This window comes from Propithecus coquereli, unplaced genomic scaffold (assembly GCF_000956105.1).
Source record: "Propithecus coquereli isolate 6110/MARCELLA unplaced genomic scaffold, Pcoq_1.0 Scaffold302, whole genome shotgun sequence".
In the NCBI taxonomy this organism is placed as follows: domain Eukaryota; kingdom Metazoa; phylum Chordata; class Mammalia; order Primates; family Indriidae; genus Propithecus; species Propithecus coquereli.
The window spans coordinates 2,184,304-2,210,301 of NW_012148642.1; the positions used below are offsets into that span (position 1 = coordinate 2,184,304).

The 25,998-nt window shown below is 48.7% G+C and overlaps 1 protein-coding gene across 1 annotated transcript in view; it reads right to left on the reverse strand.

Annotated features, from left to right (window-relative positions):
- TBXAS1 (thromboxane A synthase 1 (platelet)) overlaps nucleotides 1-23,249 on the reverse strand; it is a 159,010-nt gene extending 135,761 nt beyond the window's left edge. The window contains exon 1 of the mRNA XM_012649785.1: nucleotides 22,988-23,249. Within this exon, the coding sequence (XP_012505239.1) occupies nucleotides 22,988-23,076 (89 nt within the window). The 5' untranslated portion in view covers nucleotides 23,077-23,249. The remainder of the gene's footprint in view (nucleotides 1-22,987) is intronic.
- Between the last annotated feature and the right edge of the window lie 2,749 nt (nucleotides 23,250-25,998).

Below are 25,998 nucleotides of genomic sequence, written 5' to 3' on the forward strand. Positions count from 1 at the left end.
GATTTATTGAGTAACAGTCATCATGATTTGTCACCAAAGACCCAGAAAAGGGGACTGCTTATAATTCACTCCTTTCGAAAAAAAAAAATAGAGGACTACTGAATAAATATGTAAACATCTGGGTGATGTGAGTTTCTTTCCCCAATAATTTAAGTACCACAAAGACACAGTCATTGTAGTCATTAGCCAGACAACAACTTTGTCAAAACACAAGAAAAATACATTATACATTTACACAGACATGCAAGAGTTATACAATCATTACTATTATTGTAATTTATAATAGTTTTTAGTGTTTCCTATATGCCAGGCACTATGCTAAGCGTTTTTTGTACACTGACTTGTATGAACCTTCCAATAATCGTATGAAGGTGGAAATAAATATTATTCTCCTACTGCAGATTAGGAAATTAAAGCTTAAAAAGGTTAAAGTGTGCCCAAGGTGACACTGCCGCTAAGTGATTGAGTGAAAGCCGAAACCAGGTCAGCCACATTTCGAACAGGCTATTCACTCACTCCTCTAACCTGTTCCTCCCTGCCCACTAGGCCAGGGCATTGTGGATAAACCACCACCTGAGAACATGCAGAGAATATCTGAGCACACAGGCAGGTTGCTTAGAAACCACAGGTATAATAATAACAGATCGTAATGAACTGATGATCATGATGAGAGAGACAGGGAGAGGGGAGGGAGCCCTTACCCATCTAAAGCCAATCCCTTGTTCACCTCTTACTCACTATTCTCAATTATTCTTTTTTTCTGGTGCATTGATTTCTCCCTTTCTGCCACGTGATTCCTATCAGCATAGAAATATATTCTAGTGTCTTCCATCTTAAAGGAAAAAAACAAACTCCTTTGATTCCAGCCATTGCCTTATTCGGTTTCTCTCCTTCCCAGTAAGAATCCTTGAAAGCATTATCTAGACTTGTTCTCTCCCCTCTGCACCCATTCCAACTAAGCTTCTGCACCCACAGCTTCACCGGGACTGCCCTCGTGAGGATCCTCGATGACTTTGACCTTGTCAACCCCATGATTTCTTGCCAGCCTTTTTGCTTGACCTCTCAGTGGCATTTTGAGGTAAATGAATGCTTCCTCCTTCCCCAAACACTCTCTTCTCTTTGTTTCCATGACATCACTCCTCCTACCTAAGGGACCACTCCCGTGTGTCTTGGCTGGTTCCTTTCCTTCTATTTGTCCCATCACTGTAAATGCCCCACATAAGTCAATAACTCTAAATTTTTATCTCTAGCTCCATTCTCTCCATTGAGCTCCAGTCCTCGTCATCCGACTTCCAAAATGCTTGCACCCTTTGAATGTCTATTAGGCATTTTAAACTTAACATATCTAAATAGGACTTCAATTTTCCTTCTAAATCGGTTGCCCCTCAGTCACCTCTACCTCATCGTTGCAACCACAATCCAACAACTGCTCCAGCCAAAAACCTTCGAGACCCAGTAGATGATACAATTGTTTAGAACATGACTGCCCCTCCCAGTGTGAGGACTGGAAGCAGAGACTGGAGTGACACGGCCTAAACCAAGGAGGCAAGGAACAGACACTCACCTGGAGGCTCCAGAAGGAGCCAGCCCTGCCAACGCCTTAATTTTACATCAGCGAGACTGATACCTGGACAATTTGATCAATCAAGTGATAATTGCAATGGATCAAAACACATCAAATATATTTGAGCCCATGAGTTCGTAATGATACAAAAATATCACGTGTCCCCAGTGTAAGACGTTAAACTCGTGATACCATGTGTGATACTTCAGCCACATGAAGGCCTATTCGAAATCAAATAGATTTAGTCTAGGTTGCTCTGGCTCAGCTGACAGTTTAACACCATGGCCACAGAATGACGAAGGAAATCCCAGTCCTTTCTCAAAGTACAATGGAGAATTAGATCAAATGAATCTTACTGTCCTTTATTTAGTTTCTTAGATCTAAACAGAGCTGGTCAGCATTTGACATCGGATTTATTCCCAACTGTGATAGTAGTTTACCTTCAGGAAGGGGAAATGTCCTAGAAGTAAAGTCCTTTATCACTTTTGAGGCTCATGTCAATCAACATGACATAAATGAAAAGGATCATTGGGTGCACAGGTGTTCACGTCTCCTGTGCCTGGTGCCAGGTGCTGGGTGTCGGGTGCCCGGATGCTGCAGGGACCACGACTGCTACGCCCCCACTCCTCAGCACTTAACTTACAGCCTAGTGGCCCACACAGACATTCACGGGCTAATGACAACCAGTTAATTAAGCATTTACATGGTGAACCTTGCAGCCAGGAAGCATCGCCCGTCAGAGGCTAGTAAAATATTCATATATGCTTCCTATTTTGACCACTCTTCTGTCCAACTGTTGGATACTTATTGAGCCTAAAAAAAGTGGTAAATGGTCTCTATGCTTCTTATTTCCACCCAAAGCTAGTTAAAAAAAAAAAAAAAACCAGGGCCCTCCAAGAAGGACCAATCCTCAGAAAATCTAAACTGAAAATGGGGATGTCACAGCTGGCACAATAAACAAGAGCCACATCATGGCGAAGGAAGGGACAGTTTACCTGGGGGCCACGGGGAAGAGAGGGCATTGGGGGTTCACATGGGGGAGGAGGCGCTGCACAGAAACTGCCTTAAAACGGAGTGTGTTCTGCTTTCTCGGTGTGCTGCAAAATGCCCACCTCGCTCCAAGAAACTCCAGCCCAGCCCCTCCCAGTATGCGTGGAGAGTGTCTTGCCCTTTCGTCCCGGTGAGAATTAAAGGAGAATGAGGACGGCGCAAACAGCGGTCTCACGACATGAAGGCACGTGCAGCCTCGGTTTCTACCGTGGAAATAGAACAAAGCAATGGGATGATGTCATAAGCCCACTGCAGCGGCTGACACGTCTGAAATACTTCGGTGGTGCTTTGTTTGTTTTAAGTATTGGTTATCTGACTGAATTTAACTAGACTGAGTCCCTCCGTCTTCCAGCAGAAAAGCCAGTGACATATATACACGCAGCAGAAAACCTTCCCCCAGAAACTCTTTCCTAGGGTCGAGAGGAAAAAAGAAGAGTAACGGCTTAGTTAAATGTCTAAATAAAAATATACTTAAATGTAAGCTTGTGTGTTCATATATTTTCAAATGTAAAAAACTGCCTCTTGTATCTGGACTTGAATTCCTTCTGTGTCAGGGGACAGTGAGCCCAGACGGAGTGTCCCACGGGACCACAGGGACAGCCTCTGCCTCGTCCCGCCTGCTCCAGGGGCTGAAGGATTTGGCCCTGAAGTAGGACGTTCGCTGCCACGAGCCCATCTCTCACGTCCCCCCAGCGCTGAGTTGTGTGGTCTGCCCACGAGAATGCCACGCCAACAGTCACAGGCAAGTTCTTGGTGACACAAGTCACCCCGGCTGCATTTTGTAGAGGTGGAAAAATAACTGTCACCCAGCTCAGCAGGAGCATTGCACAAAACATTTGAAAGGACTCCTGTGCTCAGCTTGTAGACCAAGTAAGGGTTGAGGCCACAGCCCGGAGTTCATGTCTGTCTCCGTCTGCCAGTTAGCAGACCCGGCCTCGCTGAGAACTGTGCTCTCAGGGTAACGGTTTGTTTAAGTAATTGGTGGTGTTGTCCTCACTGGGGGATCTTAGCACATCAAAAGATGTTGAGAAAGCCAAAATTCACCTGGAGTCTGAATTAACCACTTTGTCAAGCACAACAAAGGCTCTCTTGCTTTGCTAATAATCCCAGATGAGGTAGCAACTCTCAGTTAAATAAGGAAACTGTGGTGCCTTTAATTAATGCTTCAAAGAGCTCAGACTCCCTTTTTTACTTGCTTTATTTTTATGAAAATGAGGAGAAATGCAAGCAGAGCAGATATTTTCCAACCTTTTCAAGTTCAGGAAGGGTAAGACCTGGCTTCACAACAGTTTATAGAAAAGGATCTGGGGGCTTTAGTTGACCACAAGGTCAGCGTGTTGTTGGCTGGGTCAGAGGAAGTTAGTCCCAGGGTATGGCGCAAAATGCTACCCTGTGGCCTTAGCACTTCCCCCTGTTCCAGATTATCTTCTTGGACACCCCGCGTTCCCCCCAGCACTGCTGAGTTAGCCTTTCTGGGCAGCAGCTCAGAAGCTGCCACCCTCTAACCTCTCCCCGGCTGACTTTCTGATCCCAAATTGTCCTTCATGAAACCCTCCTCACTGGCAGCTCGATCCTCCTCTTGACTTCCCCTTACCCCTACCTCCACCTCCCAGAGCCACAGGCCAGCGCGTGCCCCTGGCCTGGCACCCAGTCCCACTGCAGGCCCCAGTGCAAGACCGTCTGGCCGAGTGAGAGCCCCAGCCGGGCCCTGCGTGTCCAGGTGGAAGGTTGGGCCCATTGCTGTGCTGGTCAGAGCCCGGCTGCGCAGCCATCTTTAAAAGGACACTGACACCTGTCCTAGTTCTTTTTCTGTTGCTTATGACAGGACACCTGCAACTGGATAATATATAAAGAAAAGGAATTTCTTTCTGTTACGGAGGCTGAGTTGCCCAAGGTCAAGGGGCTACATCTGGTAAGCGCCTTCTTGTGGGTGGGGACTCTCTGCAGAGGCCATTCCTGAGGGCAGAGCCCTCATGACCCCGTCGTCTCTTAAAGGCCCCAACTCTCAGCACAGCCACATTGGGGATTAAATTTCAACGTTCATATCACAGCAGCACCCCAAGGCCACCGAGGAGCTAATGGGCAGAATGGGGAGGGGAGACAGCTGCTTAATTCAGCTCAGCGACACTTACAGAGTGTGGACACCACGCAAAGGATGCCCGAGTACAATACGCCCCAGTCTCAGAGACCTTATCCCATGGAAACAAACGTGGCAACCAGGCTTTGCCTCGGACTCGGGGCAGCTGAGATAACTAACTGCCTTCCGCGTACTTCTTACCTTGTCTAATAACCCCATGGCTAAATCGGTCACCAGTGAGAAACCTCAGTGCCGTCTTTGGCTCTTTCCTTTAATCCTCATCTGCAATCAGTCACCAAGTACGGTCAGTTCTGCCTCCAAAAACGTCCTTGAGTGAGTTCTTCACCCTTACCCCCCACTGACACTGCCCTATTCCAGGCCATCACTGTGTCTCCCTCGGACATGAACCCTTCAGTAGAGCACTGAACGGGCCTCCAAGCCTCCAGTGTCTCCCCTCATCCGCCACACAGCCCTTCACACTACTGCCAGAAGAATCTTGCTAGTGTGCAAATCTGACCATGTTGTGCCCTGTTGAGAATTCTTCACTTTCAGACCGAGCACTAACCTCCTTTATTTGGCACATGGGGCCTTTGATGATCTGGCCCCTACATGACTCCCAGCCACGCTGTAAGTGGTCTCTGCCCCGCTTTAGGCTCTGGCAATCTTGTGTGACGTGTATGTTCCTAGTTATGCCACATTGGTTCACCCTTCCCGGCTTTTGCCCAGATTCATCTCCAGGGCCAGGACTCAGGTGAGGCAAGCGAGGCATCTAGGACACAAAATTTAAGGAAGCCCTCAATCTTGGGACTGTGCAAGTGCCAGCCCTGCTCTTACACGACCCCGAGAACAAGGGCTTCCTTAAACTTTGCACCCCGGGTACCTGCTTCCCTCGCCAGGTCCCAGCCCACTCTCCCCTCTTTGGTGTGTCCACCCTCTTCCTCCACCTGATAGCCCTGGTCACTCTTCAGCTCTTGCTCAAGGGCTACCTCCTCTAAGAGCCCAATCAGACTGCCCTGGGCACACAGAGACGTTTTCCTCGGCCACTCAGCGCGTCCATCAGTCCCTACCGAGGACGGCTGCCCACGGAGAGCGGGAGAGCACAGAGCATTGTTTGTAGGAACGTAATCCTGCCTAAGTTCATTATTTACTGTACCTGAGCCTGTTCCCATCGCGTGGGCTTAGTCATCAGCAGTTAATCCTTTGTTTTTACGAAGTCCTTAAAGAACCCTTGAGACGTTTTTTGTGAAAGAGGGACATCTGCCTCGGGTGAACCCCAACACACAATTGAATTAGAGCCCAGAGAGCGCAGCCCTGGCTGCTCCTGCCTCTGCGTCCTGCGTAACAAAAGGGAACAGTTACAGAAAGTTTCCCGTGGGCCAGGAGCTATTCTAAGTGCTTCCCACAGATGAACTCATTTATTCCTCCCCATGCTCTGTGTGGGACGTGCTGTTATTATCATCTTCATTTTGTGGATGGGAAAACTGAGACGCAGAGAGGTTAAGTAACTGGTCCAACGTCACACAGCTAGTAAGTAACAGAGCTGAGAGTCGAACTCAGATGGGCTGCCTCTACAGTCCGTGCTCTTCACGACCAGGCTCTACTGTCTTCCATTTTGCGTTTGCAGAGCAGCAAATTGGCTGGAATCCAACCTGACTGAAATACAGGAAATGTGGAAAGCCCCATTTTATTCACTTCTATGGGTTAAGGATTCTGAGGACCCTGGGAAGAGGCAGATGGCATTTTACAGGACAACATTATCCCCAGGGCTCAAATCAACTGATCAGATTAGCCACTAAGTCAGCAAGGATCCAAGACTCCAAATAAGGTCAGATAAATGTAAAGACCTGGCCAGAGCAGAGTAGAGGGTTTCTTTGGCCAATTGAATTTAGATATCTCGAGTAGCCAAGGCTGGTGCACGGGGGCGTTGGGTTCTTGTAGCGAACGTATGAAATGATTCTAAGTCCTTCTGTATCTAGCTGAGTAGGCATTCAAAACGTCTCTACTAAAATTAGAAAGAAATTAATTGGACAACTAAAAATATACAGAAAAAATTAGCCAGGCATGGTGGCGCATGCCTGTAGTCCCAGCTACTCGGGAGGCTGAGGCAGGATTGTTTGAGCCCAGGAGTTTGAGGTTGCTGTGAGCTAGGATGATGCCACGGCACTCTAGCCCAGGCAACACAGTGAGACTCTGTCTCAAAAAAAAAAAAAAAAAAATAGTTGCCAGTTGGATTTGAAGTTATGTCTTCATAAACCCAGCCAATACTTCTGTCTTTCTATTGCACCATGACCTGCCCAACAGCCTGGGAAAGGCCTGGGAAACCCAATTCTGATTCCTAGCTTGACAGACAGCTAAAGAGCTTGGGCAACTCAAAGTAACAAAAGAATACTGTGTTTCAAACAATAGTTATAATCCCATGGCATCATGTTTGTAATCCAGATATTTGCCTTGACTTAAATCTTAGCAAGTTTACCCATTCGACTGTGCTCATCTCTTAGCTACAACGATCAACTGTGGGTCCAACTGGAAATTGTATAAAACAAGGTCAAAAGGCCATGGCTCCAGTCTGAGGTCACCGAGACTCCGTGCTCAGTACTCAGCAATGCGGTTGATTCTGGCTCTCACCCCTCTGGGCTCCAGACCAGAGCCACAGGCTCTGACCCACAGAACCCTTCTGCTCCCTCCCCAGGGCCCGCCCTGCTGGGTTTGGCCTCTTGCTTGCCCTGCACCTTGCAACCCCTTCCATTATTGCAGTCCCTTGTCCTAGTCCCGGCTCTTCACCTGCATGAATGACCCAAATCACCCCCGAACCTAAGTGACTTAAAACAACAAACATTTATCATCTCATAGTTTCTGGGGGTCAGGAATCTGGGACCAGATTAGCTGGGTGGTTTTGGCTCAGGGTCTTCCAGAAAGTTATGGTCAAGCTGGGGAACCGCTTCAATGCTCACTCATGTAGCTGTGGGCAGACTTTGCCATGTGGGCCTCTCCAAAGGGCTGCTCAGCTGGCAGCTGACTGCCCCCAAGGCAGCAATGCAAGAGAGCGTGGGAGCCCAAGATGGAAGCCTCAGTTGCTAATAACCTGATCTTGGAAGTGATAACCCGTCACTTCTGCTGTATTCTGTTGGTCACACCAATTGCCCCTGGTACAATGGGAGAGGGAACAAGGCAGGGTGTGAACACCAGGGCAGGGAGCGTTTGGGGCCATGTTGGAGGGTGGCTACCTATGCCCCAGTGTGAACAAATTTCATGAAATCACGTCCTTCTTCCAAAGTTCCACCTTGGGTTTTCCAAGCTGGTTACTAAGCCTCTTGACATCTGCAAGCTATTTCCTCCTTTGATGAGATACTGGAACAACATGCTCTCCCATTCTTCATCCCATAAAGACGGAGTTAGTGCCTACTCTGTGTCAGGCACTGTTCCCGATGCCATTTGTACATCTCTGGGAGAATAAATAGGATAAAATTTGCTTTCACTGGAAAAGGAAAATCAGGAAAACTTCAAACTGGGATGGATAAAAATGGATTTAAAGACTTCAGAAAACGGTATGGTTAGTAGTAGCTAACATTTCCTAAGCACTTGCTGTGGGTCAGGCATTGTGCTGATCCGTAAAACAAAATTACACTACGTGCAATAAACATTGTGCCCTGTAATCTCCACCAACATCCTTGTTCTATCCATTATACAGATGGGGAAACTGAGACGTAGAGACTGGCCACAGGGACTGGCCCCCGCGTCAGTGGCCAGGCCTCGGGCTCCTCTGTCCTGACCCAGCAAGACCAAAGACGGTAAAGAAACTGGACTCACTTCCTAGGGCTATTCTAACAAATGACCACAACAGAAACTTACTCTCTCCCAATTCTGGGGGGGGGCAGAAACCTGAAATAAAGGTGCCAGCAGGGACATACTCCCTCTGAGGACACTAAGGACACTAAGGCAGGACCCCTCCTCACCTCATTCTAGCTTCTGGCAGTTGCTGGCAATCCCTGGTGCTCCTGGCTTGCAGATGCATCGCTCCACTCTGCCTCCATCGTCACATGGTGCTCTCCCATCTGACTATCTTCATGCCTTCTTCCCTCCCTGCATCCCTGCGTCCGACTTTCCCTCTCTGTTTAAGGACACCAGTCATAGGATTAGCGACCACCCTAATCCCGCCCAACCTCATCTTCACTTGATTACATCTGCAAAGACCCTATTTCCAAATAAGGTCACATTCTGAGGTTCGGGTGGACATGAATTTGGGGAGGACGCCACTCAACCCAGCGCAAAGACCCCGAGACCGGGCAGCACCCCTGGAAAAGACCCAAAGGGAATAACCTGTGTGTATGTGTGTCAGTGGAAAGGGGGCCCCCTCACCGCCCGAGGGGCACAGAGGATGTGAGACGGAAAGAAACCGACCCTAGTAAAAGAAGATACTAATTCAAAAAATATTGGCCGGGCGCGGTGGCTCACGCCTGTAATCCTAGTTCTCTGGGAGGCCGAGGCGGGCGGATTGTTTGAGCTCAGGAGTTCGAGACCAGCCTGAGCAAGAGCGAGACCCTGTCTCTACTAAAAATAGAAAGAAATTAATCGGACAACTAAAAATATATAGAAAAAAATTAGCCGGGCATGGTGGCGCATGCCTGTAGTCCCAGCTACTCGGGAGGCTGAGGCAGAAGGATCGCATGAGCCCAGGAGTGTGAGGTTGCTGTGAGCTAGGATGACGCCACGGCACTCTATCCTGGGCAAAAAGAGTGAGACTCTGTCTCAAAAAAAAAAAATATTTTTTTTCCTGGCTCACTCTGAATGTTGTGCTTTGTTTTTCTGTTTTGTTTTTGCTATTTATTGTTATACTAATCTATGTGTTAGTTCTCTCAGTCAGCACGCCCTTTTCATGGGAAGAAAGGAAGTGAAATTCTGTGGCTGACACCGGCCTGCAGGAGCACCTCCCTGCTCAGATTCCTCAGCAACTCCTAGAGGAGAGTGAGCACGTACGACAAGGAGAGGCGTGGAAGTGAGACAAGCGTTCCTTTCATCTTCGAAAACCCAAGTTAAATTCACCATGTGTAATAGGCCCCGTGATGCTGGGATACACCCTTGCTTCTGACGGCCACTAGCCAGCCCAAGGAGTGGTTTCCGGAAGGGCAAGAGATAAACATTTTTCCCCTTACTAACCCAGAAGGGCTCTAGCACCCATGAGAATATTTAAAACCATTCTGGAGCTATTTATGTTTTCAGCCATAGCTCTTTCTTGGATAACATCTGTAAATTTACTGCCCAGTGCAGAACAATGAATTTGTCCTAAGCAATACAGCTCACAATCTGTAGGGGTGTCCCCTGGTTGCTGTATTTCAGGGCACAGTGAACACTCGGTGCTTTCTGCAGTCAGGTTTCCTTTGGCCGTCTGGACGTCAGACATGCCTTCCCAAGTCCTGCTTTTCCAGGCTGGAGCTGAAATCTTAGGACCCCTCCCAATCCCATCCCCTGAATCAATTATTTGCTCATCCTAAACCGTGCTCTGGCTGCATCATCAGCCAGCCCCTAACCTCCATTTGGCTAGAAATTCCTAGATATGTCCCCAGGCTCAGTCCAGGTCCAACTCGAGCCTCTACACTAAGCTCCGGACTCTGCTTCAGCACTCTTGGTGCTAGGTCGGCACTCCATAGCCAAGACCTGCTGTGACCTGCCATGTCAGTATCTCAGCTGGCAAATTCTCCATCATTGTTCTCATTTACAATAAAATCCAAATGTTAGCCAAGTGTGGTAGCTCGTGCCTGTGATGTCAGCTACTTGGGAAGCTGCAGCAGGATTGCTTGAGTCCAGGAGTCCAAGGATGCAGCGAGCTATGATTGTGCCACAGCACTCCAGCTGGGGCAACAGAGAAAAACCCTGTCTCTTGGGGAAACATATCTAATTGTCCATCAGCTTTAAGTTTTTTGTTCATTCGTTTGTTTTTATTTTTTGTTATGGTTTTATTTTATCTTGTTGCTCATGGCCCCTTTCTGCTTTGCCAAAGATCAGAATCCAGATGTGTGATCTTCAAGCGTGTGGGAGATTGAATCATTGCCCCCCGATTCTTCATGCCAGACCTGTATCAAAATTCTACATCAGCGCCCTTTATAACATGACTTTGCAGTGCCTCCCACTGCAGTGCGTGGCGTCTTCTTCCCCACCCCGTTAGCATTAGGCTTGGGCATGTGGCTTACTTAGCCAATGGGTCGTGGGCAGAAGTGGCCTTAAGCCATTTGCAGGCTGAGGCCTCAAGAGACATTGCTGTTTCTTCTTGCACTTCTTGTCTCTGTGATCTGTCAGGAGTAGTGCTTCCCCCAACTTCCTCTTCACCCTGGGCCCCATTACAAACATGTGGAGCAGAACTGAACTCCACCCTCCACCTACAGACCACCATGAGAAAAATATACATTGTTGTTTGCCAATGAATTTGGGGTAGTTTGTTACACAGCTCTATTGCAGCAAGATCTACAGGTCAATTCATTTTACTTCTCCAGACCTTTATATCTGCATCTGTAAAATGGAGCCATTGGATTATAATCAATGATACTCAATCTTTTTTCTACCCCTACACAACTGATGACCATGACATATACAAAACATTAACAGAGTCAAATATTGCAAAGCACCAAGTAAGAGAAGAATTAAAAACTGTTAATTAAGTTTAGGAACCAGGGACTTGCTGGGAGCCTTGGGAAGAGTTGTGTCAGTGGAGAATGAGGCAGAAGCCCATTGCAGGGCTGAGGGCAAATGAGAGATGAGAAATTGGACATGTGTGGGGTTCTCTTTCAAGCCACTTGGCTGGGAAGGGAAGGATGGGGGAGTGGCAGCTGGGGCAGAATGTAAAGTCGAAGGAGAGGTGGTTAGTGACTTAATTGGTTAGTTGGTTGGCTGGTTGGTTGACTGTCTTACTTGCTTGTTTTATAATGGGAGAGAATCGAAACTGCAAAGAAACATTTGCAGTGAGGTCACTAAAGAGGATGAGGGTAAGGGCTTGGACAAGAGTCAGCAGGAAACAGAATATCTGGTCTATGAGAGGGAGCAGAGCAAGGCTTAGCAGGATTTATTTACCGAGTCGCTATGCATCATTTACACTTCAAGTTCTCAAGCCCAAGGGCAAGGCAAGTGTCAAGCAATGAAACAAAGACCAAGTGAAAAACAGGGTCGTGCTCTTACTGTTCAAATCCCAGAGGATAAACGTAAATTTTGTCATAGGAAAATTTGAAAAATTTCTGGAAAGCAAATTGAGTTTAAAGCCTGATTTATAGAGCACTTTTCAAGAAATAGATTTTCTTTAATTTTTAAACACCTACAACTAAGAGGTAAACAGTTGCCATGAATAGCCTAATAGCAATATATGTTGGTGTAAGGTTTACCGTTCACAAAGCGCTCATCCTCTCTTTCAAGGAGATAGGGAAAGGAAGGCCACCCCCACTTACCAAAAAGTGGTCAGGCTCAGAGAGCAGCAATGCCTCTGACCTTCTGGAAAGAAAACCCCAAAGTCCTCTCAACTGCCCTCCTTCCTCGCCACGTCTAAACCTGCTGCATTCTGGTGTCTGTCCCCACCACGCCATCGGTGACCATCTCCAACATCCCCTAAGACTCCTGAGTGGCTAAATCCGGTAGACATTTTTAAAACCTCACATCTGACTTGTTCAGGGTCAATAGCTGCCTAGTGGTATAAGCCCAGCATCATTCACAATGAGGCCCCTTGTTTGAAGAACGTCTCTCCTCACTTTTTACTCCAAAGCAGTCCAGGGGATCTTGGGAGCAATCAGAATGATGTTTAATAAGGAAGTAAATAAACACCAAGATCTCTGCCCAGCACCCACACGATTACTGTTGACTCCAGGCCTGCAGCTGTCAGACAACGCTAAGAGCTGACATCTGTTGAACCCTGACTGTGCCTGCGCCCTGTCCTTTCTCAGGTCACCCTCCCGACATGCTGTGAGGTGGGTGCCATTGTCACCCCTATTTTACCCACCAGGAAACTGGGACATGGACACCTGACATAGCTTGCATAAGGTCACAAGGCCAGCTAGAATTTGAACCCAGATCCGATTCCACAGCCCAAGCTCCAGGTCATTACAGAAAGTGTGGAAAGGTGGCCGGGAGCGGAGTGTTTTTAGTGGGCTTTTAAGGGCAGCGCTGATGAAACGGTGAGCTGCTGGCGTGCTGGAGAGTGGTTTAGTTCCCTAAACGGGTTGAGCTGTCACCTTTGCACTCTAATTTTGTGTAGCAATCCTTTCCCTCATAAATAGCGCAGAGATGAACTTCAACCTGCAGCCCAGTCTAGCCTGAAGTATAAAGACAACATCTTTAATTAAGATCCCGAGTTCAATTCAATGAAATTTTGTCATATAACAAGTGGCAGTGGTAGCTGGTTGTAGCCAGAAAGGGATGGAATGTTCTTAGCAGCAAACAACAACTGACGTGTCCTGGGTGTCTATATACGCCAAGCACACGCCACACGGAATCCTATAGACAATTTCTTTTAACTCAATTTGGTTCGACAACTAATGGAGTGCCCGTTACCCGATGGCAATGTACTGAGTGCCCCAGGCACAGTGCTAGGATTCAGGCTGCAGCTGAGTAAGAACCAGCCCTGCTCCTGGGGAGCCAGGTAAGTGGCTGGAGGGAGGGAAGGTGCCAGGTGCAGTGGGGCAAGAGCCCAGGGACGCAGAAGAGCCTCCCAGAGAAGTTCTCACCCGAATGGGGGGGAGGAAATGGGTGGTGGAGAGTCTGGCGCGCCGGGGGAGCCAAACCTGCAGAGGGGACAGGACCAGGTCTGGGAGCACCTTGGGAGCCAGGCAGGGAAGACTCTTTCCTTGGGGGGAGCAGCAGGGAGGGGTCTGTCCATTGGAGCAGTGAGCAGCGAGCATCTGGCGGGTCATTCTGGCTGCAGCTGCAGGACAAATTTGAAGAGCATGAAACAGGACGCAGCGAGACCAGCTGGGAGGCTATTTCCAGCCCAGATGCTTGTGAAGTCCTCAACTGCAGCAGTAGCAGTGCAGAGAGAGGGAGGAAGGGACAATTCAAGGAACACCCAAGAGACACGCCCCGGCAGATCAGTCGACTGTCGGGGCGAGAGACAGGCAAGAGATTCCCGGAGAGCTGCCCCGCGTGGCTAGGTGGAAAGCGAGCCATATGTGACCTGCCCAAGGTCACCCAGGGGAATAGTGTGTCTGCCCCTAACTGTAAAGGCCTGGCTTCTCCTGAGAACTTCCCAGTGGCCTCCTCGGCAGCCCCTGCATCACGAGATGATGCTGTCAATTTGGGTTGCTCTTCATGTACAGATAGAGTTAAAAACCCCTAAATTGTCAACCGACTACACTCCCTTCTCAATGCTTGGCACCTGGGGTCCCCAGATCCTATTGATTTGCGCAGGTAGGAAGAGGGTACACGAGATATTTTCAACGTTTCAAAGAGCCTAATGTAAATTGTGCATTTATTGACAAGAAGGTGGTGGTGCAGGTTAACTAAAATGTCAAGTCTCCTTGCTGTGGAGTAGAATTATAACTTGGTATACTAATGCTTATCTCATTGATCAGCCATTCTCATTGGCAGAGCTTCCCAATCAGCATGTCTTTGAATAATTAAAACAGGAAAATCAATCAATCATCGCTTAAATATACATTGTTGTTGGAACAAGAGAGCATGGGGCCTCTGGGGAAAATAACACAAACAGTAGATGTTGGGGAAGGGTTTAGATACCACTGCTGTAAACTGGCAGGATTTGTGCTCCATAGAACGGTGCAGGAGGAAGTGTCTGTTCTCTGATGCCTCTCTGCTGGAGGCTGGACGCCTGCTATTCCCCCACGCTGGTGTCAGGACACCCCCTCATCCCCCAGGTGCTCTATGCATCCCCAATGCACCACATCCTCTAAATGGCTGGGTCCTGCATTCCATCCTGTCCCCTTCGTCTGCAGTCTTGCTTTCGATTTCTAACGTGTGACAATTACTTTATCTATCTGAATTCATGGGCGTGTTATCCACAGCACATCAATGAGGTAGAACCAGCACATAGCCTAGAAAATCTTCCATATTCGATGGGTGCATGATCTAAGAAGTAATTTATTTACTCTTTCAATAAGCCATGTGCAAGGCATTCTGCCAGGTGCCAAGAACATGGTACCCCTAGTGAGCAAGTTGGAGGGAGACTGATCCTACCCTCCCCCGCACACACACACACATCATAACAGTGGTCATTTAGAAACACTGCTGCTATCTCAATTACCAAAGGCACACTCATGATCATTAACATTTACTGAGCAGGTACTATGTACAAGGTACTCACTGGCTTAAGATTCAGGCCCTGCTCTCAGGAACTCATAGTTGGGTCAGGAAAACAGGACACATGCATAAGCAGTAAAATAATGTAGTAAGTGCCAAGACAGCCACAGAGACAGGAAGAGAGCCCAAGGGAGGCAGAGCTCGTTGAAGGCTGGCCAGGTTTAGGGGACCTTCGCGGAAGAGTGACGTTTGGACAGGATTTTGAAGGATGGGCAGGATTTAGTTAACCCGAGAGGAGAGGACATTCAGGCAGCAGGGACTGTGCCGTGTGGTGTGGCGGGAGCATGCATGTTGCGCGCAGGCAGGAGGGGAGTGCGCGGGAGGATTAGGGCACCTTTCCCGTCAGAATTGGAGGCAGTTGCTGGTTTTGGTGCATGGCGCTGGCTCTTCCCAGGGCGTTTCTGTGCAGTGCATAGAAACTGTGTGCCATGCACAGAAACAGGGCTTTGGGGGAAGCCACCATTTGTAAGGCCGAGCTCTCGGACCATCTCTGACACCATTTTTCTAGATACCTTTCACGGGGGAAAAAACGGCTGCCCTCTTACTGGGACTGTGCCGAGCAATCGACCGTCTGCTGAGGCAAAACCTAAGCAGCGCACCTTTTTGAGGACAAGTGGGAGGTTTAGGACAGCCCCACAGCGCGGCCCAGCGCCATGCTCTGCACCGAGGGCTGGGGCTGAGGACAACGGAGAAAGCCCAGGGCTCCAGGGAAAGTCCAATCAGCCGACACTGCCTCCCTACCCCACCCACCAGGAAGCTGTGCTGCATCCCCTGTTTCTGGAAAACCACGAAGAAGGTGGCTCTTAATAATTGACGCACCGATCAACAGCAGTGTTGGCATGTGCCCCCCGTCCCTTTCTCCCCAAAGTCTCATCCCCATGGGCAGATGTACACTATTCCTGCAAACAGAAACAAGTCCCTATGAGGCTACTGAGGTTCCTAAAGAGGGGCACTTACCTTCAATGGCAAATGACAGCCTATTAGGTTAGTTGTATTACGGCATTTAGGGCTAGGGGTAGGGCTTATTCAATAGCTTTGTTTCTGGGAGAGCCACTTCCTCCCAGGAAAAGCGGCTCCGGGCGTGTATGCAAGCAGCTCGGGCCTGCACAAACATAAATCTGATGGTTTGCTTTGTTTAGACAACAAATGAGAGTCTTCTTTCATTCTGCCCAAAAAAATAGAAGCTACCAGAAGCCTGAATTCCTTACTAGATAAGAGAAGATATGACGATAAGTGTTAAGACTATTGCTATTGTTTTCTTTAAAAAAAACAAAAACCAAAACCAATTCCTATGGCCAATGAGCATGGCCCTTCAACACAACGCCCAGGCTTCCAGAACGGGCTCATGCACCTCCTGAGTAAACAACAACCGCAAGTCTTATCATTTTACAATCACATTTTGTTTCGGATAGCAAATAATACTACCCAGTTTAATCACCTATTTGGCAAAATTGGGGCTGTTTTTCAAAAAATTAATCTATCCTCCCCAAAGATTTGTTGCCTTGAGGGGGCTTTCAGAAGACTGCATCTAGGCACCAGGCGCCATTCCCGCAGAAAAGTGCTAAGAATGTGTTTTCTGATAGTGGCATATCTGCAATAAGGGTGCAGCCTATCAGGAAAATGCCTTCGAAGGTCATAAAATTCATTTGGCTATATAAGCTCTGGTGTGTATGCCGAAATAATCAGTCACGTTACTTTACAGTCATACCTCGTACTCTCGTTCTGGAAAATCAATAAAGTGAGGAGAAGGATAGGGAGATTGTGTATAACTATTTAAAAGAGAGAAAACAAAAAATAATATTCCGTGAAATGGTCCTCGAGGAAGCACAGACCTAGTTTTCATAAGCAGCCTCAATTTTATCTCCAAGCTCATCACTGAGTTATTAAATCGAAGTACCCATCATATCCTAGACAAAAATACAAAAATCAAAGAAAGGGAAATAGCGTGCATCCTCCTCTAGATGCTCAGGGGCACTGGAAATGATCCACGGCCTTTAAAATGTATTTCTAAACTGTGTCCATTATCCACACTTTTAATGCTTTGTTCCACCCAATATTACAAACTCTAAATGTTACCTTTGATACTTCACCACCTGAAATTTTCTCCCTCCTCTCCTCTGCCAGGTCAATTCTTCCCAGACTTTCAAGACCCAGCCCAGGTCTTGCTTTCCAAAGTCAAGTCTAACCAGCTGGCAACCCACAAAGACCACGGAGCTGGGGCTGGAAGGGGAGAAACAAGAGTCATGCGTGAAGCTACAACGAGGCGCCTGAAAGCTGCTTCCTGAGAGTATTTCCAGGCTCCTAGGACACCCTCTTGGCCCTAGGAGCTGCCGCCGAGGACGGTCGGGGGGCCCAGGCAAAAGGAGGAGCAGTGTGATCAGGCCACTACACTCCAGCCTGGGCGACAGAGAGAGACCCTGTCTTTAAAAAAAAAAAAAAAAAGGCTGGGTGTGGTGGCTCACACCTGTACTCCCATGTAGGAGGATCATTTGAGGCCAGGAGTTTAAGACTAGCATGGGCAATAGTGAGACCCCATCTGTACAAAAACTAAAAACAATTAGCTGGGTGTGATGGCGCATGCCTGCAGTCCCAGCTCCTTGCGAGGCTGAGGCAGGAGGATCATCTGAGCCCAGGAGCTTGAGGTTGCAGTGAGCTATGATGACACCACTGCACTCCAGCCTGGGTGGCAGAGCGAGACCCAATGGGTCAGCTAGGGTCAGCACAGACCAGCCCATGCAGGAGCATCAACAAACAGACATCATCAAGTCCAGACCTCAAAGGCACTCAAGCGCCTTCTGCGCCAACTGCCCACAGCACGCAGCAAGTGTAGCATCCCTGACGCATAGTGAGGAACACTCACAACCGCCCAAGGCAGCAACCCTGCCACCTGGCCGGACAGCTGTGGTTATTCATTTTCTCTGATGTTGAACTGGAGTCAGCCCTACACATTGGCCCTTCTTTTGTCCTCTAGACTCCATACCTTCTGTGCCCTGAAGTAACCCAGACATCAACCCCTGCAACCTCAGGGCTTGCCAAGGTGTAATTGGAACATTTTGTTTCTCTGCTTAGCAACCCCTCCACGTCCACAAGGCTGTGCCCCTGCCCGACCACCAAGGCGTCCGACCACCCTCTCCAGGCAACTGTTCCAGCGGGTCTTGGTTGCCCTTCCCTCTCCAGCCGTGCACAGCAGGACTGTGTCAAATGCGCTTGAGAAACACTGAGGTAAAGAAAGTTAAACAGGTTTCTTTACTGAAGAACCTTTCAAGGCCTTTGATGTGCTATGCATCTCCAAGAAGGGCCCCACTTAGACTTAATTTCCCAAACACTTTTAAGAACAGAACTTGGGGAATGGTGGGCACATTGATCTTCTTTCCGCAGTGCCCACATCATGGAGCCTGGATGCCTTTTCCAGAGCCTCACTAAATGGCTTCTTGCTCTGACGAGCTCAAGGTTTCCCATCTCGGCTCCCATATTCCATCCCAGTGGATCCTTTTAAATATGGTCTGGAGCCAGGCACAGTGGTACGCGCCTGCAGTTCCAGCTGCTTGGGAGGCTGGGGCAAGAGGATCGCTTGAGCCCAGGAGTTTGAGACCAGCCTGGGTAATGCAGCAAGACCTCATCTCAAAAACACACAAAACAAAAACAATAAATAAATAGATATGGTCTGGGAGTAGATGTGGGTCTAGAATTGGAATCCAGTTCTCTTACATGCAAAGCAAGCTCCCTGAGAAAGAAACTTCTAGGTATAGTGGTGGACTGAAATCTTAATAATCCGAGAGGGGCCGGGCGCGGTGGCTCACACCTGTAATCCTAGCACTCTGGGAGGCCAAGGCGGGCAGATTGTTTGAGCTCAGGAGTTCAAAACCAGCCTGAGCAAGAGGGAGACCCCGTCTCTACTAAAAATAGAATGAAATTAATCAGACAACTAAAAATATATAGAAAAAATTAGCCGGGCATAGTGGCGCATGCCTGTAGTCCCAGCTACTCAGGAGGCTGAGGCAGAAGGATCGCTTGAGCCCAGGAATTTGAGGTTGCTGTGAGCTAGGCTGACACCATGGCACTCTAGCCCGGGCAACACAGTGAGACTCTGTCTCAAAAAAAATAAATAAATAAAATAATCCGTGAGAGTCTTAAGTCTTAATAATCACCAATCACATTTTAATTGAAGCTGCTGTTGAAATGAGACTTAGCACACTGCTAACTCCGAATTCCTATTTTCAATGTGGCATTGATTCAGACCTCTCGGCACTAAGCCTTACTCGTGCACCGCTCCCGCTGCTCAGCCCCCTCCCCCACCGCGCCCTCGCCACAGAGCCCCCGCCACTCCACGTCCCCGCATCCGACTCCGCTACAGTCCCGAAACCTCCACGCCGGAAGCACAAAGCTGCTTTCCTCTTCGCTGCTAGAAAGGAGCAATTTCCCATTCTTTTTAGCAAAATTTCTCTTTTTTGCTAAGTGTTCGCACTCGTTAAAGAAATATGAAAGACGCAGAAAGACTAAAAATAGAAAAAAAATCACCCATGACCCCACCCCAGAAAGAAACCCACTATCAATGTTTGGGCTATTTCCTTACACTCTTGCTTAAAAAAGAAAGAAACTTCTCCTCCCCGCAGCAATCCATCTGCCAGTTCTCAGGTGTCGCTTGAAAGATTAAATACGCGAGTACTTAAGGTTGCCTCAAGCAACGTTCAACTGGTACGACTTATTTCGTGTACGTCGAATCTCTTCCAGAAGTAAGAATTTCAAACCGTTTCATATAAGAAAATGAGTTTTTAGAATGTTTTATCTCGTGTGTTAATCACCTTAGCACGTGCTTCATGTACTTCCAGCTAACACAGTCCACACCTGGCTCCATCCCCGCCGGGTGGAGAGCCCCGCGCCCCAGGAGCCGGTGCCCACTGCTCAGCCACAGACCCGTCAATCTAATCGTCACCCTTGGAAAATGGTGTCGAATGCAGTTTCCAGAAAACTATCAAAATATACTCCACCTAGTTTAAACCAGTCTCCTTTTAAATGAAATTAACTTTTTGGTCTTCTTTCCACATTCATGCATACATTTCATAAATAAGAAGTGTTTATTAAGCACATGTCATGGTTTCTGCTCTACCAGGTGAGCAGGGACACAAAAACGGGGCCTGTGCAACAATTTGGAAAGTGGGAGCAAGTTGGGACGACCCAGAAACAAACTGGCATGCCACTTCGCTCCAGGAAGGGATGATTCATGTGGGTGAGAGAACTAAGATTTGTGTCGAACTGTGAAGGCCAAGAGAAGGACCAGAGGAAGAAAACACCAGGCAGAGACTGGAGGCTGGAATTAGCCTTCAGCCAGCATTTATTAGATGCCAACTGTGCGCGAGGCATTGTGAGAAAAAAAGACGGGACAAAGGATCTGCTAGGAAAGCGGCACTGAGAAGGGCTTGTCCGGGCCTGCAGAAACAGGGACCGCTCCCTGAGGAGACGCCCCTGCGCTCGGCGTTGGGGGAAGAGGAGGCCACAAGCAGGCAGCAACGTGACCATCACAGCACTGCGGACAGCTCAGCACGACCCAGCGCAGGAAGTGGGGCACAGAGGGGCCGTGGGGCCAGACGGAGAGGCCTAGATGCCAGCTGGCAGGTGAGGACTTCTTAACTCAACTTCTTTCAACCAAAGGCTAGTAGAGTATCTGTGCCACGGACAGAAGTTTCCGGAATTGTAACAACACAGGCAACCTTGCCCTTGCCCCTACAGCACTCACAGGCTGGTCAAGGGGACAAGAAGCAACTTTGGTGTCCCCTGCGATTGCACCTCCTCGGATTTAGGCTCTCCCCTGCCAGCTCCTGGCCCAATGGCGGGTGTAACTCTTGAAGGACGGAGGTGCCCCAGTGTTTAGACCACTCCACCCGCTGCATGTTTCCTCGGGGACAAGATGGCCGTGGGCGTCTCCTCACCTCCGGCTCTCCTTGCCTGCAAGTCCTCTTGCTGGAGGAAAGGCAGCCCTCTCTCCTCCGCATGTGTCCTCTCAGGAGAACGGAGCTGGGGGGAGGTGGGAGGGAGGCCTCGCCTCAATCACGCGGTGTCTGCTGCTAGTGGCTGCCTAGAACCTCGCCTGGAAGAGGAGGGTCTCGAGCCCAAGGATGCTTCCTTGGCGCTGGAGCAAGGGCTGACCCACAAGCACTAGAGCCACGGCCATGGCCACGGCCACCCTCTCCTGCTGCTTCTTCCCCTCCCGCATCACCCCCTGCAGTCGCTGAGCTCAACCCCAGAACCTCCGTGTCTTCCCTGCCTGGGCACCCGATCCAGACCTCCTGCTCCCTGACCTTGCACAAGGGCCGCCCACCAGGCCGGCACACATCAACAGGGCAATACATATTTTTGCAATAACAAGTTGGAGTCGGCTCTCACTTCCTATTTACCCACTCTGCTTCATGCCTCTGCCTTAATCTCTGCGTCTTTGAACCAGGTTATTAATAAGGCTGCGAGAATAGATGGCAAATGCACAGCTGCCTTGCTGAATGGTGCCACGTTGCTGCCCATTCATTCATCAAACAGTAATTGAGCCCATACTATGTGTCAGGCACCGAGCTGGGAGTCCAGACACAACAAAGGCACAATAAAGACAGGAACAAAAGTGTACAAAGGCACATACTTTGAGAACCACAGAGCATAGCTACTGATGAGATTAATATTAATATGCATATTAGTAAGAAATTAAAAATAAACCTAAACCACTAAAGACTTATTTTCCTCTTCTTTTAGGTTACATGGATGATAGTTAATTATAGCGGCCAACATCTATTAAGCACCATCTGCATGTCAGACACTGTGTTTTGGGCTTCACTGAGCACAGAAACACGTTGAGATGGATTGTTGGGGCTGGGGGAAAGGGGGGCTACCATTTGCTCCTGGTTTTGCACATGCCTAGTTTCAGTGCAAGGTAAGCTACACTGAGAAAACTCCAAAACATAACTAAACCAGTTAAAAAGCAAAACAGTACTGGGACTGAGGCTGGGTTTCAGAGCCAATTTCCAAGGAGTAATTTCATCATCACAGAACATCAAATGTGAATTCCACTTTCAGCTATGCAAATTCCAAAAGAATAATACCTCACATTTGCATAATGCTTGATGCTTTTCAAAGTGATTTCCCAGTTATTAATCTAGAGGAGGCTTATTACCACTGAAAACATAAATTAAAATTCCGTTCCAACTCTAGTTCTGAATTATTTTTTCCACTTTGCCCTCAAAAACCAGAGCCATCTAAATCCAGGTGCTTTTGGTTGAGTGGGTAACTCTAAGAAGTTTGACGGGAAGGGTGAATGTGCATACACGTAACATAGTGTGAGGCCTCCGGTCTGTAGACACCACAGCGTTAGGCTTAGGAAAATCTGCTGTTGAATTAACAAAAGCACAGGGGAGCGACTCGGAGTTCAAATCTGAGGCTTTTCCAGGATCTCAAACTTTATGGGAGCTGCATGCACTCCATTCATCAGAATCTGTTCCCTTCTATCAAATATTAGAAAATTAGGAAATCAGGTCTCCCGCTTTGTCCTTAAACCCACAGAAATCCCTGTCAAGGACTTCTGGCAAAGTAGCCCACGTTTGCCAAACAGCTCCTACGTCTCGTGTGGTTTTTAATGTAATATGAACCAAGAGGCCGAGTTCGCTGTAAATCCAACAAAGGGAGAGGATTTCAGAAAAACGAGGTGAGAAGATATGACGGGGTATGAGGAAATACTTCTACCCAAATCTAATGCCTTTCCAATTTGTTTCTTTTTCCATCTCTTTCAAACTTAATTATGTGAAGCGTTCTCAGTCACTCAATCACCAGCCTTTCCTGACACTTCAATCTCATGCATTTTAGCAAAAGATTAACCTGGCTGTTTGCTTTTAATTCTGAAGCTATGTTAATACTCAACTCCTTCTAGATTGGAAAAGAAGAATAACACACACCCACATACCCACCCCACCCTGGCACCAGCAAGGCTCCAGGACTGCCACTGCTGACAGTGTCACAGTCCCAGGGCTGGCTACACTCACCATTTCAGGAGGGCCAAGAGCATCACTGACAGGGCCACTGTCACCATGGGGACACTCGTTTCCAATTTTAGAGACTCCAAGGCTTCCATTGCTTCTATGAGACCCCAGAGCGGGGGTCGTCCAGCTGAAAGAAGGAGGCTGCGCCCTCCGCCGTCACAGGAACGGCGATCAGCAGGTAGAGGAAGGAATAGGCCACCAAGAAAACATCGCACCAGTGGGTCCCCCAAATGTGCTCTTTCTCAGAGTGTCTCCTTTTAAAGAGGAAGGAAGAGGAGGGCAAAACACAGGGTTTCGGGGTAAGGCGATGAATCAGCAACTTTATTTTCTTGATGACTGTACTGGCAATAAACATTTACGTTAGCTTTCCTGGGAAGCAATGGCAGACTGGCCCCCGCGCTGCTGAGAAACACAATGGTTGCAGCCGTAGACTTCTACTCTGACGAGTAGCCCTCAGAGAAGGACTCTCCTCCAGCCTGTGCACCTATATGTATATCCAGACAGAGAGAGAGAATTTTTAAATTTCATAATTAAGTGACCGTTTGGGCCAAGAGACTCTGAATGTCCCAGAAAATTTCAGGGCCAGACATGGGCCTGATGAACAATGCTGGCTGCTTTAGGGACAGCCAGCCCACAAAGTCCACTAGTTCCTGGGTCCCCTGACCCTTCTTAGGGACCAAGTTTGCTCCTAGTGGAGCAAACCAAAGATCTGGCCCCAGGTCGGTGCTCTTACCACACGTTGGAGAGTTTCTTAACCATCCGAGGCTCCTGTGCCACCCTTTGTTCCTGCTCTGCGCTTCCCCGACTGAAGCAGCCTGAATCATTTTTTGCTCGTTAGTCAGCATATTGCACCTTTAGTAATGGGAAGGGTGTGGCAGAGAGGGAACATTCACCGTGACATTCATCCCTTTGTCCGACATGCACGGGGCCAGGCTCTGTGCCGAATGTACAGACAGTGCTGGGCCCAGACTCTGGGGAATTTTCCCCGGAGCAAGAAGGACAGTCAGCAGGCAGACCTGTGCAGAGGGCGTCAGCTGAGCAAGGTGCAGGGCAGCCCGTACAGGTGGGGCTGTGACCGGACTCAGCTGGATGATCCCCAAAGAGCGTGACGCGGGGAGTCCGTCTGAAGAGGACAGTCCAAGTGGAGACGTGTCGGTGGACAAGTTCATCCCATAAAGAGCCATAGGCAAAGCCTTCTGGGCAGAAAGAGTGACACGGATGAAGCCCTACGGCAGGAAAGGACTTCACGTGTGGCAGGCACTGCGAAGAGGCCAGGCTGCTGGAGCTCAAAGGGACAGCTGGGCAGAGGAGCAGACACCGGCGGGGCCCAGAGCCACGTGGAAAGCCTGGGCTTCGTGTTCTGTGTCACTGCAGGATTCCAGGATGGCTGCATTTACGTTGGTTACCATCACTCTGGAGGCAGGCGCAGAACTCCCCGGAAGGGAGCGAGGAAAAGCAGAGTGGGTGCGTAGAAGCCTCGACTCCCACCTTCACCCAGCGATGAGGACGCTTGGGCTAGAGCAGGGATGGGGGTGGGAAGAAGAAGATGGATCTGAAATACACCTGGCGGGTGGACTCTGTGGAATCTCCTGGTGGGTTGCATGTGAAAGGGAAGGGGAAAGGGAAACCTCTAACTCCAAGATTGCCGACTTGAGCACAGCTGCTCAGGGTGCCGTTTACTGAGACGGGAAAGGCTGGGGGAAGATGGGGTGTCGCTGGGAAAAGCGAGAATTCTGCTCTGGTCCCATTAAGCCTGAGATGCCTGGGAGACATCTGAGTGGAGCTGTCAAGTCAGAGAGGAAATAATAATAATTAATAACGATAATAACATTTATGGAGACCTTACTGTGTTTCAGCTACTATTCTGAGAGCTTTCTTAGGGGTCAACTCATTGAATCCTCATAAACAAGCCTAGGATTAGGCTTGCAATTAAGCCCATTTTACAGAAGAAGAAAGTGAGGCCTGGGCTATATGACTCGAATGCCCGTTCCCTTCATCACAAGATTGTATTCAAACGTGGAAGTCATCAACATAAATTTGGCATTTAGATCCAGAGGAATAGATGAGTTACAGCCACAAATAATATGCCGAGTACCTCCCAAGCACCTGCCTTTCTCCCTGACCATTGGTCCTGCCTCCCCATCATGCATTCCTACTTCAGGTCCCCCATCTGGAGCCAAGTGTCCCCGGCTGCAGCCCAGTCCTCTTAGACTTCCCCTCCATCACCATGTTTGACCTCCCCTTCATCCCACTCAATCAGCTCCTGTGCCGCAACATTAACGCATCTGTGCATTCTCTCTCGCAAAGCAGAGCTGCTCTCCACAGGGGCCATCTGAAATACTCCGCGTTCAGCCACAGCAACACATGCCAGGTGACAGCAAGAGGACAGGGAGGGAGCAGCAAGCCCACCATGGCCACGGATTCAGGGAGTGAGAATCGACCTTGGATATGACTTAATTCAGTATATGTATCACACAGACGCTCAGGAGAAACATCTTAAAGGATGCCAAAGTGAAATAAACACGACAACTGCTGGTGTAGGCGTCAGTAAGAGGCTCTAACCTGCTAATGTGCCTTGGGAATCTCCAAGAGTGGGACACAGAGAGCCACATTTCCCAAGTGTATCTGACCGCAGGATCCTTCTTCGGGGACATTTATTGACATATCCCGGATGGAGTGTTCTAAGGAATGTGCTTTGAGAAATGTTGATCAAGCCTAGCTCTTATTTCCAGAGGAGGAAACAGAAAACCAGAAAGGGAAAGTGACGAGGTCCTGCAGATGTCTAGTGACAGAATCCAGGTCTCTGAATCCCCCCAGGCTCTTTACTGAGAACGTTCCCTTTACGTCCACCTGTGGACGTGGCGCCGTGCGTCTGGCGCAGGTCCCATCCTGATCATGGGCAGCCAGCTCAGAGACGTCTGGCTTTCTTGAGGGGCTGCCATCTCCCCCAGGGGCACTGAGTTCACGCGTTCATTCCTCTGACTAATGCTCTTGGAGCACTTCCTATGTGATCT